We start from the raw sequence: 16,456 nt of genomic DNA, 5'->3' as shown, positions 1-16,456 counted from the left end.
GGAAGATGATCTGGTTTATTTATTTATTTATTTTTAGGAGGATCACTCTAGATGCTGTGATGCAAACAGACTAAAAGAGGAAAAAGCAGAGACTGGTTGGGTGGCTACTGCAGTGGCAACTTGAACAAGTGAAGGCGGTGTGAAGGGCTGGGGAGTCTGGAGAGATTTTGAAGGTGGAGTCCACAAGATACGCTGATAGATTAATGTGAAAGAGATGAGTCAAGGACGTCTCCAAAGGTTTTGGCCTGAACAAATATCTCAGCAGTGATAATGAATGTAAATACAGTAAACTCGCCATTCAAAAGGCAGGGATTGTTGGCTTGGATTACAAAAGGCATCCTCAGCATATAAAATGTGAGCATACAGAAAGGTTAAAACTAAAAAGATGAAAAAAGTTAGGAGATAAATATTGAAAGACAGCGGGCATGGCTATATTAATGCCCGACAAAAGCGAAATTCCCTCTCTTAATCTCTACCTCCTCTGTCTTCCTCTGTTTGGCAATTTTGAACCCAATCTTCCCCAGGGAACTGTTTCTTTAGGGATAGGGATGTCACACCCTCATTTAGACCCAACCCCCCTTCGAACAGTCTCCAGGAAGTACTAAGTACTATGATTATGTGAAAAAAAATTTTGTAATGTTGTCTATCTGCTGATTTCTCCTCCATCATAAATAATTGATTTGGGAAGGATGGGGCTGTTCGTCTCTAAGGTGACACCAAGTAAAGTTGCTGCTTCTACCAATTTCACCTCTTCCAAGGTGACACGAGCATGATTCTATACGAGAAGCTGTAACACCAAGGGATCACGTTTCGTTTCTCCTCAATAAGACTTTCCTATGTAGTGCAGAGCAATGCTGCCAAACACAAGGTGCTCTCTTTGGACCAGGCACGTCTGGGTTTGGTCAAAGCCACGGAGAGCAGGCCACACTTGGCTCTGGTAACCTGGGAAGTTTTTATGAAAGGAAAAAAGGAGAGAACCCTGCAGTGTGAAGCACTGACCAAGGCCCAGCCGGGAACGGTGGCTCCCTCAGCTCAATAAACCCTTTGGAGCTCATCTGCCCTTGGGGATAATAATGGCACACATCTCATATTTAGAATCAATTGCAATTATAAATTTATTTTTTTTAATTTTTTTGAATTTTATTTTATTTATTTGGTTTTTATACAGCAGGTTCTTATTAGCTATCTATTTTATACATATTAGTGTATATATGTCAATCCCAATCTCCCAGTTCATCCCACCACCCCCCCACAATTATAAATTTAATTTACTTGTCACAGTTCCAAGTGCTTAATAAGAGATTAGCTGTTATTATTACCAAATAAGTGTGATCTCTAAACATTTCTTTATTTATTTGTTTATTCATTCATTGATTTATTTTTGAGAAAGCAATGTCCTTGGCAAAAATTAGCATTTGTTTACAAATTGTTTTCTCCTCCATCAAAGAGATGGAAACTGAGGACTGGAAATACCTAAAAGCTTAAAACCGAGGACACAGCACCAAGTGAAGAATCCACAAAAGCAATGATAAACCCCTCTAAAATTATCATGTAAGTCAGTAAGATAAAAAAGTAAAAACTTAATTTTATGCAACTTTTCTCAAATCATAATTATGTTTTAAAGTCAGGAGGCTCTGTTCAATACTGAACGTTAATGTTTATTTTAGCAACAGAAATTAGTACAGTATCGTATCACGATGAAGGCTCGTACGACCTCCATCCCTACCATCTAGACTCCCTGCACGGCTTGCACCTGGCGAACTGTGGGAGTCCCGCAGGCTCCATCTTTCCTTCCTGTTGACAGCACAGAAGCCTCTTTACTGAGGGCAAAGCCTTCCCCACACGAGTTTCCTTCTTATCCCAAATTCACCGTTTATCCATTAGACAGTGCCCATTCTCATAGCTTCGATAAGAATCATGCGGGCAGTTTGTTAAATACAGAATCTTGGGCTTCAGCTCTAGACACTGGATTTAGTTAACTGTGGTGGAGCATGAGACCATGTTGGTTGGTTTTTTTTTTCACAGATTACCTGGGAGATTCTCATCCAAGTGATCTAATGACCACCCTCGGAGAAATACCCTGCTTTAATGATAGTGTACATCCTTGCTACTCAAAGTGGTGGAGATGGCGGGTGGTGCAGAGTGTGGGCACAGACCAGTGGCATCTGCAGTGTATGGAGCTGGTCAGAAATGCAGCATCTACTGTCCCACCTGGGAACTTCTGAATTAGAATCTGCCTAGCAACAAGATCACCAGGCGATTCATGTGTATGTTACAGTTTAAGAAGTGATGATTGGATCACACAGAGGAAATACATTGACCATATATTTTAGTGAGGGCTTTATCGTTGCTTTGAGGCTTTGATTAAATTTTAAAGTTCTTATTAAGAAATATTATATGCTGCCCAGAATTCTCCAATTTGGTTACCTCCTCCAGAACATGATGAAGATTTCTTACTGAGATCATTTTATCCTTCCTTTTACAAAATCATCTTGGGCAGTTGCTGGCTCACCAGGAGAAGAATGTGCTATTTTCAGGTCAGTAGAATTTACTTAATGCTATATTTTACACATCAGGTCCATGCTTTTAACTAAGGTCACACATTTGATTTGTTTGCTTAAGGCAAGGTTGGGGTCATCCCCCAAACCAGTATCTCATCTCATCTGATGAAATTAGGAAGATGCTTCTGGCATCCAAGGGATGAAGCGTCTCATCTGCTGGGAGGGGACTGAACTGCTTGGCTAGGGGAAGGCAAAATATCTGTTTCAGGCGTGATTCATCCTGTTGGCTGAGCTGAGTCGGGGAGTGGGGTGGGGGGGTGTTTAAGATAAAGCTTGGGTCCTTATCAGAAGGCATTGCTATGGTCATTAAAGATGTTTGCAGTGGAATCCAGGATACACCCATAGGGAATAAATCCACACATGAAGAAAAGATTATTTATTATAATAGTGGGCTAGAAAGGCCCACAGGCTGGCTCAGGCCCTGACTTTTTTTTGCTCATTTTTTTCTTACTCATTGGAAACAGACTTAGTATTTTGGGAAGAACATTTTTATTATTGGGAATAATCTGGAAGAATAAAACAGAGCAGTTCAGACAGTGAAAGGAGACTGGAAAGACAAAGTAATGAAGTTTGACATTTGTTCCAAAGGCATTAAGGATACTTTGTGTATTTTAATCAGTAGGTAGTTTTCCTAGAAATAAAACGGTATTTGGCACTTAGCTCTTCTACCCCATTTAAAATTCTCCTTGCTCTCACCAAGTGGGTTATAGGGAAAACTCACATGGCCATAGTCATGAGCAAACATAGAGGCTGCAGTTCTTCAGAGACTAGTGATGTGCGGGTCTGGCCTTCTACTCATGTAGCTTATTTGAGAGGCTCCCTTTCTTCAGCCTGATCTCAAATATACCGTTTCCGTAGTATGATATGTTGCTACTGCGCCCATAGGACCTTATGATTTGGTGGCCTTGACAATGCCCAGCTCATGACTGGGCACCTCTCTTCACTAGGACCCTTCGAAATCTCTGCATCCAATATGAATCTGTTTTCTAAACAAATATAGCCATTGCCCTTTTTTCTTATGAAAGGAACAATAAAAAGATACACAAATTTGGCTGGGCAGAGTAAGCTGAATGTTTTTATGAGGTGGTGGGGACGATCAATAATGTAGTTTATTGAACTATGAGCTAGTCATTAGCAGGGCTGTGATGGGCAGAGCCCCAGCCTGTGGCTTGCTGGGAGTTCCAGGCAGGTCGGGAGACCAGGCTCAGGGTAATAAGTGAGGATGCAGTTGAAGGAGCAGGTGAGGGGGCGGTGGGGGAAGGAGGAACACTAACTGGAACAGAAAGGCAGACGCTTTCCAGGAGGGGCTAGTCGTCCAAACTCTCAAGTCCCGTGGGAGGTGGTGAACTTGAATCTGGTCCATCTGGGAACAGTCACGCAAGTGGTCGAGTCCAAGTCTCCTCTATGTTTAATCCATTCACTCTTTCTTAATCATATGGTCTTAAATAATCTGAGGCATTACAAACGTATGATTTCTAAGTCAAAATTTCTAAATAATTTTTAAGATAACTAATTCGGGAAAAAAGGACAATCCTGAGCCTGGAGTCCCCAGACAGTTGAACAGGACTTGTGGGAAGGCACCTAAGAGCTTCTGAGGGAGGCAACGGATTTTAAAATTACTAACAGTCAGCCTTATAGCCAACCCGCACTCAAAAATAGATGACTTATTTTCCAGGCTGAAGGAAGCGATTTCTGGGATACTTTTACAGGGCCAGCAATCTCTCCCACCAAGGGGGTCACAAGTCTGGACCCATCACCGTTAGCTACTCCAAAAAACAGAACTTCAGAGGCCAGGGAGCCTGTTACTAGGGGAAGAGGCCACTCAGGGTGCACAGGGACAGTGCACCTCAACACTATTAGCTCGTTGGGGGCGGGATTTGTCCTCAAATGTGGAGTTAGTATGCGGCAGGCGGGGGTCCTTCATGCCCATGCAGCTGCAGCCCCAGTTTACACGTGCACAGACACACACACACTCACTCACTCACACACACACACATCCTCCTCCCAATCCCTGCTGTGCTGCCAAAGCCATGCGTTTAGGTTTCTGTTCCCCGCCCCCCACTACTGTTTAGATCCCTGTGGGATAAAGTCTTGTGCTAAAGCTTCATCTACTTCACCAGAACCCTTGAGTGTGCATCAGAGTCACCTGGAAGACTTATTAAAACATAGATTGCTGGGCTCCCGCACCCTGCCCCCGAACCCCACCAATTCTGATTCAATAAGGCTGCAGTGAGGCCCTAGAATTTGCATTTCTAAAAGGTTCCCAGGTAAGGAGGCTGCTGCCAATTTGCAGACCAATCACACTCTGAGAGCCAGGATAAGGCTGGCTATTCACTCATTCAACAAATATTTGCTGAATATTTTTGGTTCGACTCTGTGTCACTTGCTGCACTAGGTGCTGGGATCAAACAATGAAAAGAGAAATGGAGTTTACAGTCTAGCTGGACAGGTGGATGGGAAATAGTTGCATACATAATTATTTAATTACAGTCCTGATGAGGAAAATTACTGGATATCATGTCAGCAAATAACAAGGGACCTAAGGGTATCAAGGAATGCATCCCTGAGAAAGTGACATTTCAACTAAGGTCCTAGGGAAACATATTTTTCATTCATTCATTCACAATCCCCGTTAAAGAAAATAAAATCTCTGCATTGCAAATAACCTTCATGAGATGCCCTTAAGCTTTAAAAAGTGCCCACCAATCTCTTGGTGTCAACTTTGAAGGGATTGTTGATGGGAATGTCTTTCCCCAGGAACGTGGTTTTAGTTTCCGCTGACATGTTTTTAGAAAAAGGGAGTAAAGGAGAGTCAGGGAGGTAAGCTAAGAAGGCAGTGGGGCCTCGGGCGTTGCATTGGCTGAGCCATGCTGTGGACCTGGTGTCAGAGCCAGTGGCCAGACGTCTAGGAGGCAGCTCTAGACGTTAGTCCCAGCTTCCCTTTCCACAGGTGAGGAAGCCGCATCTCAGGGGGCCACACAGCTCACCCAGCACAGCTAGTGTTGGAGCTGAGACCCCAGCCCTGACCTGCAGGCCTCTGCTGTTTGCCCCGGAAGCCTCTGTGTAGGAGGGGATGCCATCAGAGGCACGGCCGGTGCAGAAAGTCACCAGGTAGGAAACCACACCAGGGCTGAGAAAGGGGCTGGAAGGATGTGAGGGGCCAGAAAGAAGGTGGAGCCAGTGAGAGGGCGGAGCCACTGAGGGGGTGGTGCCAGTGAGAGGCGGGGCCAGGAAGCGCTGTCTCAAAATGTATGAAGAATAACTGAAGAATTTTAAACAGGAGTGTGACAAGTTATTAGCTGTGAGATATGAAACAAGTTACCTAATGTTTCCAATACTCTTGTTATCTGGAGGAGAACCTGGGGAACCTGGAAATTCTTAAGTGAGATTATTAGTCACAGAATACAATAAATATACACATAAGTGATCATTACAATGGGGAGCTCTGTATCAGCAGAATTGGGTCCACTCACTCACTAGCAGGTCACCCTTCTGGTACCATTTCTTCACCTACATACAATAAAGGTTTGATTCAATGAAATACTATAAGATCCTTTCCATTCCTCGAATATTCTAATCCTGAGGTGAGTTGAAAAAGAAAAGAATTTATTTTTAATTATTATTATTTTTTACCTTTTTCCTCTTCAATGGAGGAATCAGGCTGCACAGGAAAAAGATGTTTAAAAATACATTTTGTGGATAAAGTGTATTTTTTTTCCTTTTCCTGGTTCCTTTTGACCTGTGGTGTTTTTAGTTTGACCCTTGACGTGAAAACATAACTGGATGCACATTCATTTCTTAGGCTGTCTAAACCCCTCAAACACACCAATGCCTGGAACATCTGCTGAGAACTGGAGGGAGGGGACTGCCACCAGCGGTCCCATGACTTCCACACCCCTGAAAAGACAGGCCAATGTTTCTGTTCTTGAGCTAGTAGCGACATGATGTCAGCTGAACATGTAAAGTACTTTTTCAAAAATCATGTATGCCCCCGACAAAACATGATTGGGGGGTCTTCAAAGGTTCAGAAAAGGTCCAGGTAAGAGTTTAAACTTTCACATATGTACAGGGCTAACACATGGCCCACATCGGTTCTGTTAGGGAGATAGTTGAAACTCACTTGGCAAACTAGGTTAATGACTCACTGAGTTAAGTGACTCTGATAAAATCCCCACATCTTGCTTGCGGTCACCTTAGCAGTGCTGTTCTGAGGGCTATGTTTGGTCTTAAAATAGTACCTTTAGACCTTTGACTGCCTCTGTCTCAGAGTTTGAATCACCTTTTGTTTCTTTTTGAGGTCTTTGTGAAATAAGGAGCAGATATAGCATGATTTTACCCATCTTCGTGGATAGTGAAATAGTCCCCAGAAGCTACTGTAAGAGTGGTGTATTGAATGACCTGATTCAGGGTGTGAGCCAAAACCCCCTCGGCCCCCGTCAACTCACTCTGTACCAGTTGTTTTACCTGCCTCTGCACAAAACCTGGCTATCATCACCTGTGGAAGAGGAGGGGAAAGGAGGGGACGAGGGGAAGGGGGAGGAGAGGAGGAGGGGTGGAGAGGGCTGAGCTGTGATGCTGTCTTGATGGGGCCTTTGCTGACCCCAGAGAGTTCTGAAGCTGGGATGACTCTTCAGAGTCGCCCAGTTGAGGCCAGGGGATCAGGCCTTTATTCTCCCATGTCTATCAGCCATTGAATACCGGCCTCCCCAGGAAGTGGGTGTGGCCTTGAGCAGGTGGCTCGCTGCAGAGTCCAGCCCTCTGGGCAGCAAATAGCTGAGCGGGGTCTGTCGGTAGCACTCCAGGAACTGGGACTAAGTCCTTCATCCTGTGTCAGGGCATCCCAGCGTCCACCACAGAGAGCTGGAGGAAGAGAGCACAGTCCTTAGCTGGGATAGGATTGGTACCTCTGTCAGACGTGCAGTGCCGGCTCATCCGTGGTGGCCCGTCTTTGGGTTCCCTTGAAGAGGCCCTCTGGAAGCCCTCCTTGCAGTTCTTTGCACTGACAATGCCTCTCAGTCTGGCTGCTTGTGGCTCCCGTGTAAGTCTGGCATTTGGTTGTTCACCTTTCTGTTGGGATCCCTGGCCCTTCCAGCTGCTCCTTTAGAGTGGGAATCTTTTCAGGACGACTCACGGCTAGAAAATGTCTCCAGAGTCCACATCCTGTTCCTCAGAAAACTGTATCTTTGCCTCACTCCTGGTGACCAACCATGATGGTTTTGTCCTGGTTTTAGCACTGAAAGTTTCACATCCCAAGAGATCTTTCAGTCCTGGACAAATGGGGATGTGGGTCATCGTAGAGCAGATGGACCCAAAGCAGCCACATCTCATGCTTCCACTACAGTGTCACACCTCTAGGTGTTTCCAGTGTGAATCAGATACCAGTTGCCATGGCCATCAAACTCCAGCGACTGGTGCCAAGCCTTCCTATCGGGCCCCATGAAGCCTCTACCCTGTGCTTGAGTCACAGGGGAGGTGCCCGCTCCCATCCCCCTTGAAGTAGAGGAACAAAACATGACAGCTAATGCCCCAAAGAAAGCCTGTCTTCTACCATCACTTCGATGTCCCCTCACATCTTCTTATCCAGCCTAGAAGTGGGTAATGGGCTACATCTTACAAAACCTGCTAGTTTATCTGCTTACGATGAAGGAAGGGAAACTCTTTGAGTACAAAGTCGTTTTGGGAGCATGTGCCCATGGGAGACCCTTCCTTGTGGGGCTGCTAACAGAGGTTAGCAGGATAGGAAGCTTCTTCTCAACATTAGCGTCCATTTCACCATTTTTTTTCCTTCAAGTTCTTTGGCTTTGGGCCAGGATCTTTGAGAGAGCCATATGCATAAGAATTGCCCAAAGATTCTGTTAAAAAGGTAGATTAACTTCCCTTAAACATGGAAAGATGCTCAACTTCATTTACAATAAGAGAAGTACAAATTGAAACTACAGCAAGATACCATTTCTAACCTATCAAAATGGCAAATATCTGACGCTGTTGGTAACACTATAGTAGAAATAGACTCTCGTACGTTGTTGGTCTTGTCCCTGTGGAGAGGTATCTGGCAATAGCTAATAAAACTACGGGCACATTTACCCTTTGACCCAGAAACTCCACTTTTGATAATGTCCCACCGAGATACCTGTACACATAATAAAAGATGTATTCAGACAAATCATTTATTGCGGCCTTGTTTGGAATAGCAAAAGATTGGAAATAGCCCAAGTAGAAAGCAATAAAAGATTGGTTATTAAACTATGGTAGATCCACACAATGAAATATTATGTAATATAAAAAAGAATAATGGGAATATCTGTTTACATACTACAAATATGAAGAGACCTTTAGGATATGGTGTCAAATTTAGGAAATTAAAAACAGATTGCATATATACATGTATCTATGTGTATATTTAATTTTTGCAAAAAAGGTGGAAATTAAAATATATGTTAATATTTGTGTGATTAACGTAAAGAAACAAGCAGGCAAAAAATAATGAGCAATACAGAGGATAAGGGGGAAAGAGGGTGATTTGGGATATGGACTGAGGGAAGCAGTCTAAATGCTTTGCTGTGTATATAGTTTTATACACTGATTTTTGAACCATGTAAACTCTCAGCTATTCAATAAAACAGTTTAGTACTATGTATTTTCAAATCCCTTTCTGGCAATTCTAATTAACTGGTTCTAGGGTGGGGCTGAGAATTCTGTATTTTCATGTAGATTTGGAGGTGGATGAACTAAGAAACACACATTGGGAAAGATGGTCTAAATGATCTTTCTCCTACATTATTTTATTGGCATTTGTTCTTACCGTTCGGTTCCACTTAATTAATAAATATTTTCTGGCATTTCATGTTCTAGCAAAGGCCACTGGGGAGGGACCACTAGAGCTGGTTGGAGGGCCCCAAGGGAATCAGTGGACACAGGCAGCAGTGTGGAGTGAGGTCAGAAACCCGTCCAGAAAGTGGTCAGTGGCCAGGAAGGTTGTCCACGTGGTAGACAACCCATGGGGGAAGCTATGTGCTCCCACCTATCCTTAAAGAGTCCAAGGGAGTTCCTTAGAAGTGTCTGCATTCTTGATGTTATGGAAGCAGAAGATCAAAGGCAAGGGAGCAAAAATTAAACGTTGACAGCTGGGATGGCGAGGTGGGTTGAACTATGTCCCCTAACAATACGTGTTCAAGTCTTAACCCCTGGTACCTGTGAATGTGACCTTATTTGGAAACAGGGTCTTTGCAGATGTAATCAAGTTAAAAACTGAGTCATACTAGATTATAGCAGACCCTAAATCCAGTATGAGTGGTGTCTAAGAGGAGAGAAATTTGGATATTGAGATACAGAGACACACAGACACATAGGAAAGAAGGCCATGAGACAACAGAGGCAGAGATCGGAGTGATGCAGCTTCAGGCCAAGGAAGGCCAAGCATTCCTGAAAGTACCAGAAGCTGAAAGAGGCAAAGAAGGATTCTTCCCTCGAGTCTTCAGAGGGAGCACGGCCCTGCCAACACCTTGATTTTAGACTTCTAGCTTCAGGAACAGTGAGAATACATTTCTGTTGTTTTAAGCTCCCAGTTTGTGGTAATTGTTGTGGTAGCCCTAGGCGAGTAGTACAGATGGTGAGAGACAAAAGTAAAGACAAAACTAGCTTCAGGCCTGTGAGCTGGAGAACGGTGTTGCTAGAGAGGCTAAAGATGGGGAAGGGTATTTGGAGGGCTGGAAAGGATGGGAAGCCCGGTTTGAACTCACCAGGTTTTAGGCATAGGTGGGCACAGCAGGGGAGGGGGCTCAGCACAGATTGACTCTACGAGGGGACGCTCACGTGCTCATAAGCCGAATCTGTGCCCTTTGTGCGCATCACCATCTGCCAACCACGTGCTCACGGACACGGCTGGTTCCACAGCCCTGGGGCTCTCCGGGTGATAAAGAGGTAGAGGAAGTAAATCCCTCCCCTCAAGTGGTTCATGAAATATAATTGAGAGAGGAGGCCTGCATATGTGAAGAATAGCTAATCTTGGAAGGAATAAATCCATCTGCATAATTTAAGTTGAAAGTTTAAAGGAGGAGGGTGTTTGTCGGGCAGCTGAGTCTTTAACAACCGCCTTTCCAAAGAGAAAGCACTGGCAACATCTGTGGAGTAAATACTCCGCCCGCGGCCAATTTCAAGCTCCCAGTGTGATGTCAGTGAATACGGAGCCGGAAGGGACGCTAAGGGTCAGCCCCTGGGAATCAGCATGAGTCAGGGCAGCTGGATCCAGCACCTCCCCGAGAGGGAGAACTCGGAGAGCTGGAGAAAGGGAGGTTTCAGGAAGGAGCAGAACCTTAGGCGCTTTTAAGGGATGGCAGACGCAGGGGGAACGGGAAAAGCCTTCCACGGGAAGCACCCTGAGTAAGGGGCTGGAGAGGCCACGGAGAGAAAGGCTGTGAGCCAGATGGACCTGAGTTCACGCCTCAGAGCAGGCATTAGTTGTGTGATCTGTAAGATAGTTTACTCATCTGTAAAATAGTACCCATTACACAGGCTTGTATGACACAGGCATGTTACTTGGTACATAGCAGACGTTCAAAAATATTAAGTTAAAAAAAAATGTTAAGTTGCCCTCAGCAGTGAGCTGAATAGTTTTGTCAAAATGTTTGTGTAGGGCTGTAGAGATAGATAAAACTCCAAAGACACACGTTCATACATACATACACATGTGTATATGCACATGTATGAATATATGTATATATTATATATACACATGTATGGATACAAACACATATAAATACACATGCATCTATACACACACGTACAAAGTTCTCCATTTACTAAGACAAAGCTGTGTGGTCAGGCCCAGGGGGGTGTTTTATTCTGATGAATGTAGGTTAGGAGACCTCTGGAATTACATCATTCGTGTTTACTTGTTCAAGGACATCGGAGGGATAAGAAGCCCTGAGGAATTTAGGAGAGAAACATCCTGCCATGCCTTTGAGGCTACAAACAACTGCAGCAGGACCGGAAAAAGCGCTCACGTGAAGATGGGTTCCTTCCAGACTTACTGACAAAAGGGATTTTAGGTCAGTGTTTATCCTTCAGGAAACAACAGGGAAACAGGAGTCATTCTGCATTCTGTCAAGGAGGTGAGCAACCTGTTCAGAAAATGGAGCAAATTCCTGACATTGAACAAAAGAAAATGTCATTGAGTCCAGGATTGGATCGGGCAGGGGCATCTGAACTTGTCATTTTGTTCAGGTTGAGTCACTGGGTAGACAGGAAGAGCTACTCTATGGTTTACTTGTTTCTCATTTAGCAACTTGATTCAAAATTAAATTCTTTGGTTTCAAGCTCACGTTTGCACCTTGGCTTACCCAAGAGCCTGGCTAGGTGGGTAGATTGCCCTCCACAACCCATCATTGCTGTTAGAAAAACAATGATACTAGTTTTATATTTGTAGCTATTTGTACTCATCTTGTGGGTTCAAAGAATTAAAGGAACTTTTTGCATTTGTGTGGCTATTGATGTCAAAATTTGTAAAGATTGGCTTCTGCTGTAAAGGAGCCAGAACTACCAAAAGCCAAGGATAATCTGTGACAAGAATTAAAAAACACAAAACAAATCCAGGACTAAGCCATAATGGCCATTCCCATCCAAGGTGACCAGAATGGTACCTAAGAACAACACGGAGGGTTGACAAGGAAAGCAGGGGAGAACAACAAGGTTTTGAGGGACACTTAGGATATGAGGTGAAAGGGTAGACCAAACAAGTGGAACAATCCGAATACGGGTAGACAGCAAAGATGGCAAACTCAGAGCCTGTGGGAAGTGCAGTTATGGGTCAGATAGCAAGCAGGCCAGGCTGCTGCCGCTGTATCCCAGCTTAGTACCTTAAGCTCCTGTGTGGGCTGGATGCAAAGTTCACACAGGATGGGTGTTGGGGCCATATGAGGACCTCATGCCACCAGCTTTCCACCTGGGATGTAAGTCTGGTTCATGAGGGAGGAGGTAGCACCAGCTAGAACAGAAAATTTGTGTGGAGAAAAACTAGATAGAGTTTGTAGGATAGGCCTGAAGGCGTGGCCGGGTCTCACAGCAGAGCATTATGGGAGGATTAGGGAGAGACTGGCAAAGCTCACAGGTTAAAAATATTGCTGCTTCTTTCGTGTTGTTATGTTGAAACTGTGTATTAGAAAAGAATTCTGTTTTCCAATGGAAATGTGTTCAGACCAGCAAGGTGGGAGAAGTGAACATTTATATACTTTAGCTGGACTTGGTGCTCATATATGTATTTCTGTGAACATCTGAGGGCCTGATTTTGTTATTAATTATGGAAGGAAATGCATGAGTGTGGGTCCATCGTTTGAATTTTCTTGATTTATTCATCTCAAGTGTATACCAGAGGAAGACCTCAAATAAACAAGCAAAGCAATCAAAACAAAAAAGTATCATAGACATCCAGGGTGCCTATTGGCTCAATTTCTACATGAGGTCATTTGAATGGAGAAAACAGTTGAAAGTCTTTTTTGGGGAGAAACAATTCAGAGGGAGAAGAGAAAGGAACTTATATTTATTATACCTATCAAGTGCTACTCTCTTTACTACACATGTTAAACAGATTATTTCATCTAACTAGTCATTTACTTAATTTTTAAAAAAACTTACAGGTGAGGGAACTACAACTCAGTATATTTTAATTGAGATGGCCAGAGTGGAACTCTCTGTGAATCACCTCAGGAGCACATAGTTTTGTTTTGGAGCTAATGATGTCATCCACAAGTGGAATTTCTTCTCCCTTGGGGGAAAACTCAATTTAGGTCTTAAGGCCTTCAACTGATTAGATGAGGCCCACCACATTCTGAGGGTAATTCCTCTACTTAAAGTTCACTGATCATAGGTGTTAACCAGATCTACAGAATACCTTCAGAGAAACACATAGATTAGTGATTAGTTGAATAATTAGGTACTATGGCCTAGCCAAGTTGACATATAAAACTAACCACCAAACCTCCCAAACTTGCATAACTCTGTTTTATAATACAGAGATAATCAAAGAAAAATCAAAGAAATTTTGGCCAGGACATCAAAAAAAGCCAAGCTCTTTTGTGATACCGAGGGTTCTCTTCAGGGTCAGGAAAGTTAGTTGGCTCCTTGCCACTCAATGTGAGCTATGTTCCCTAGTCACAGCTTGGGTATATCTTGGTGAGCTGGGGCCCAGCCAAGTCCTAAGCTCCTTAGCTTGAGTTTTTTGAGAGTTTGCAGGTCTCCTAGTATTTTACTCTCACTACCTTTTCAGGGGTTTGATTTGACTCATAAATGAATCCACAGCTCTTCAAGTTTTCTATCACTGACCCAAATGGGAGCCTCGACAATCACAGCCCATAAGCATTAATTGGTTCTGAGGATCATCGTGCTGCTCCTACAGTGCTTTTCTTTCGTAAACACTCACTAATGAACACAACTCAGAGAGTCCTGATTTCATGGGGCCTCATGCTCTGATGACCTTTAGCAGCTCAGAGGGGTTTGAAGCGGGTCAATGGTTTAATACAGTGAACATACGGCCCCGAGAACACTGGTCACATCAAGACTACCTTGTCTTGTCTCTGCTTGATTATAAACTTTCTAAATATTTCCTAATGATGGCTACTTCCAAGAAACATCTATGACCAGTACTTAGCGAGTAGCTCTTCCTGATTAACTGCTGTCATTCTATGGGTGCGTTTGCCTAGAACTATATTCACGAGGCAAAAGATAGTTTATCGTTTTTATTTTGTATTTTTTTCCTTCCTGTCTTGCTCCCTTTCTTTTTATCTCCACATTGTTTTCCCAGGCTTGGTTTGGTTCATCAATGATTCACCTCTGTAGGTATTGGAGGTGCAATAATATTCTTTCAATTCAGACTTTTCCCTAAAAATTTTTCCTGAGGTCATCGCTGTCAGTGCCGCCATATGCAATGATCTGCTGTCTTTCATCACATTTTTATGTGCTGCTTGGAATTAGTAATAGCAACAACTGATGGGCTGTGATAAAGGATGGCCTGGGAGGCCACAAGTCATTGTGTCTTTGATGGGTCTCCCGGTGCTACACAGTCAGGTGTGCCTGAGGCATATGACTCAGCACTGAACAAAACAGATTTGGGCCCCGTCCCCAAGACTTAACAGCCCAGCCAGTCTTCCTTCAATTCCCACTCCTGGTCAGGTCCTTATTGTTTAATATCTTACATTTTAAGAAAGATGACATAGAAAATTCAGGGAAAAAAAGGATTAAAAAATGGAAAATTGGACGAATAAGAAAAAAAAGTGAAGTCTCTGAAGACCTATTGAGGACTATTAAAATGTACGTTTTATAAAAAATGCCTTAGTTTGCTTTGCTCCAAATTAGAAAGTTCACGTGGAGAATATCTTCTAGATCAATAGAGGGAAAGTAAGAGTTTGAAACTTTCTGATGCTTGACGATTTCTTGTTAGAACAGAAAATTATTTGATTAACCTTCATTTATTTCTTTAAAGAGTACATAGAATAATATTAATATAGTCATTATTCAGCACCAGACTCTGTGTTAAGTGCTTTACATACATTAAATCATCACAAAAACTCTGTGAGTTAGGTCCATTATCCCCACTTCAGAGATGAGAAACTACAACATAAGGAGGTTAAGTAAAGCTGCAACTAATAGATTGTAGACCTATAACATCAAAATTTTTCAAATACCACAACTCTGACTAGCTTTTGTAAAAAAAAACCCATAGAGGGCTTCCCTGGTGGCGCAGTGGTAGAGAGTCCGCCTGCCGATGCAGGGAACACGGGTTTGTGCCCCGGTCCGGGAAGATCCCACATGCCGCGGAGCGGCTGGGCCCATGAGCCATGGCCGCTGAGCCTATGTGTCCAGAGCCTGTGCTCCGCAGCGGGAGAGGCCACAACAGTGAGAGGCACGCGTACCGCAAAAAGAAAAAAACCCCACAAACAACCCATAGACACAGCACTTTCTTAGACATTGTTTAATATTATTTAGCCCATTCAGGCAAAGATGTTTGGTATTTTGCTAGGTTTTTTTGCACTTTGCATTGTTTATAAAATACGTAAAATTTGCTAGGTATTGTGGAAGATGCTGGTTAGGAATTTCTAGTGGGTAGAGGAGGACCTTGTCATTATAAAGTTAGGTTCATTTTCATTTATAACACCACAGTAACCATTTATACAATTTTATTAGGATCCTCACTACAGTGGAATTTATATAGAACTGCACTTTTAATACCATTTTGTTGACGTTATTAATTTTCCTGGATGATGACACAGCAATTGTCACATGACTCTTCTCTTTCAGAGCTTTCAGGAGTGGCCTGTTGTCTGTTGCATTAAATCGGAAGCCACTGGCCTGGTTGGCAAGCTTGCGATAACCCAACTCCACACCTCCTGACAACCTCATCCCCCATGAGGCTTCAGCATAACTCTTCTCTCCTGCTACCTGCTGCTCTCATGGTCTCCTTGACTTGCTTCTGTGGTTTCCCACCTAGGTCGCCTTCTCCTTGCATTTCATCTTATTCAAACCTCTGCTTCGAGGCTTGCTTGCAATCCTCATCCTTTCTCTGTAGCACTCCCCCCCACCCCCGTGCTAGTTTTTCCTACTCTCTCCTCTCCCTTCCTAGCCTCCCATAATATGTATTGCCTTATTGCTCAAATTGAGCCCTCGATTATATCCTTTCTTGGACTCTAGTCTAGTGCGTTTCAAACTTTGATGGGCAGAAGAATCATCTGATTTAAAATACTAAAAATAAAATTGCCATATAATCCAACTATTCCACTTCTAGGTATATACCCAAAAGAATTGAAAGCAGGATCTCAAAGAGATATTTATTTTATTTTTTTTCAACATCTTTATTGGAGTATAATTGCTTTACAGTGGTGTGTTAGTTTCTGCTGTACAACAAAGTG

The 16,456-nt window shown here is 43.3% G+C and overlaps 1 protein-coding gene across 1 annotated transcript in view; it reads right to left on the bottom strand.

The window, feature by feature from the left end:
- Positions 1-10,713: 10,713 nt before the first annotated feature.
- IYD (iodotyrosine deiodinase) overlaps positions 10,714-16,456 on the bottom strand; it is an 88,970-nt gene continuing 83,227 nt past the window's right edge. The window contains 1 exon segment of the mRNA XM_022562917.2: positions 10,714-10,838. Coding sequence (XP_022418625.2) covers positions 10,714-10,838 — 125 coding nt within the window.

The sequence above is a fragment of the Delphinapterus leucas genome, chromosome 12 (assembly GCF_059928025.1).
Source record: "Delphinapterus leucas isolate spDelLeu-1000000601 "Yukka" chromosome 12, BTC_Dleu_Yukka2, whole genome shotgun sequence".
NCBI lineage: Eukaryota > Metazoa > Chordata > Mammalia > Artiodactyla > Monodontidae > Delphinapterus > Delphinapterus leucas.
This window is presented reverse-complemented; position numbering and strand designations above follow the sequence as displayed.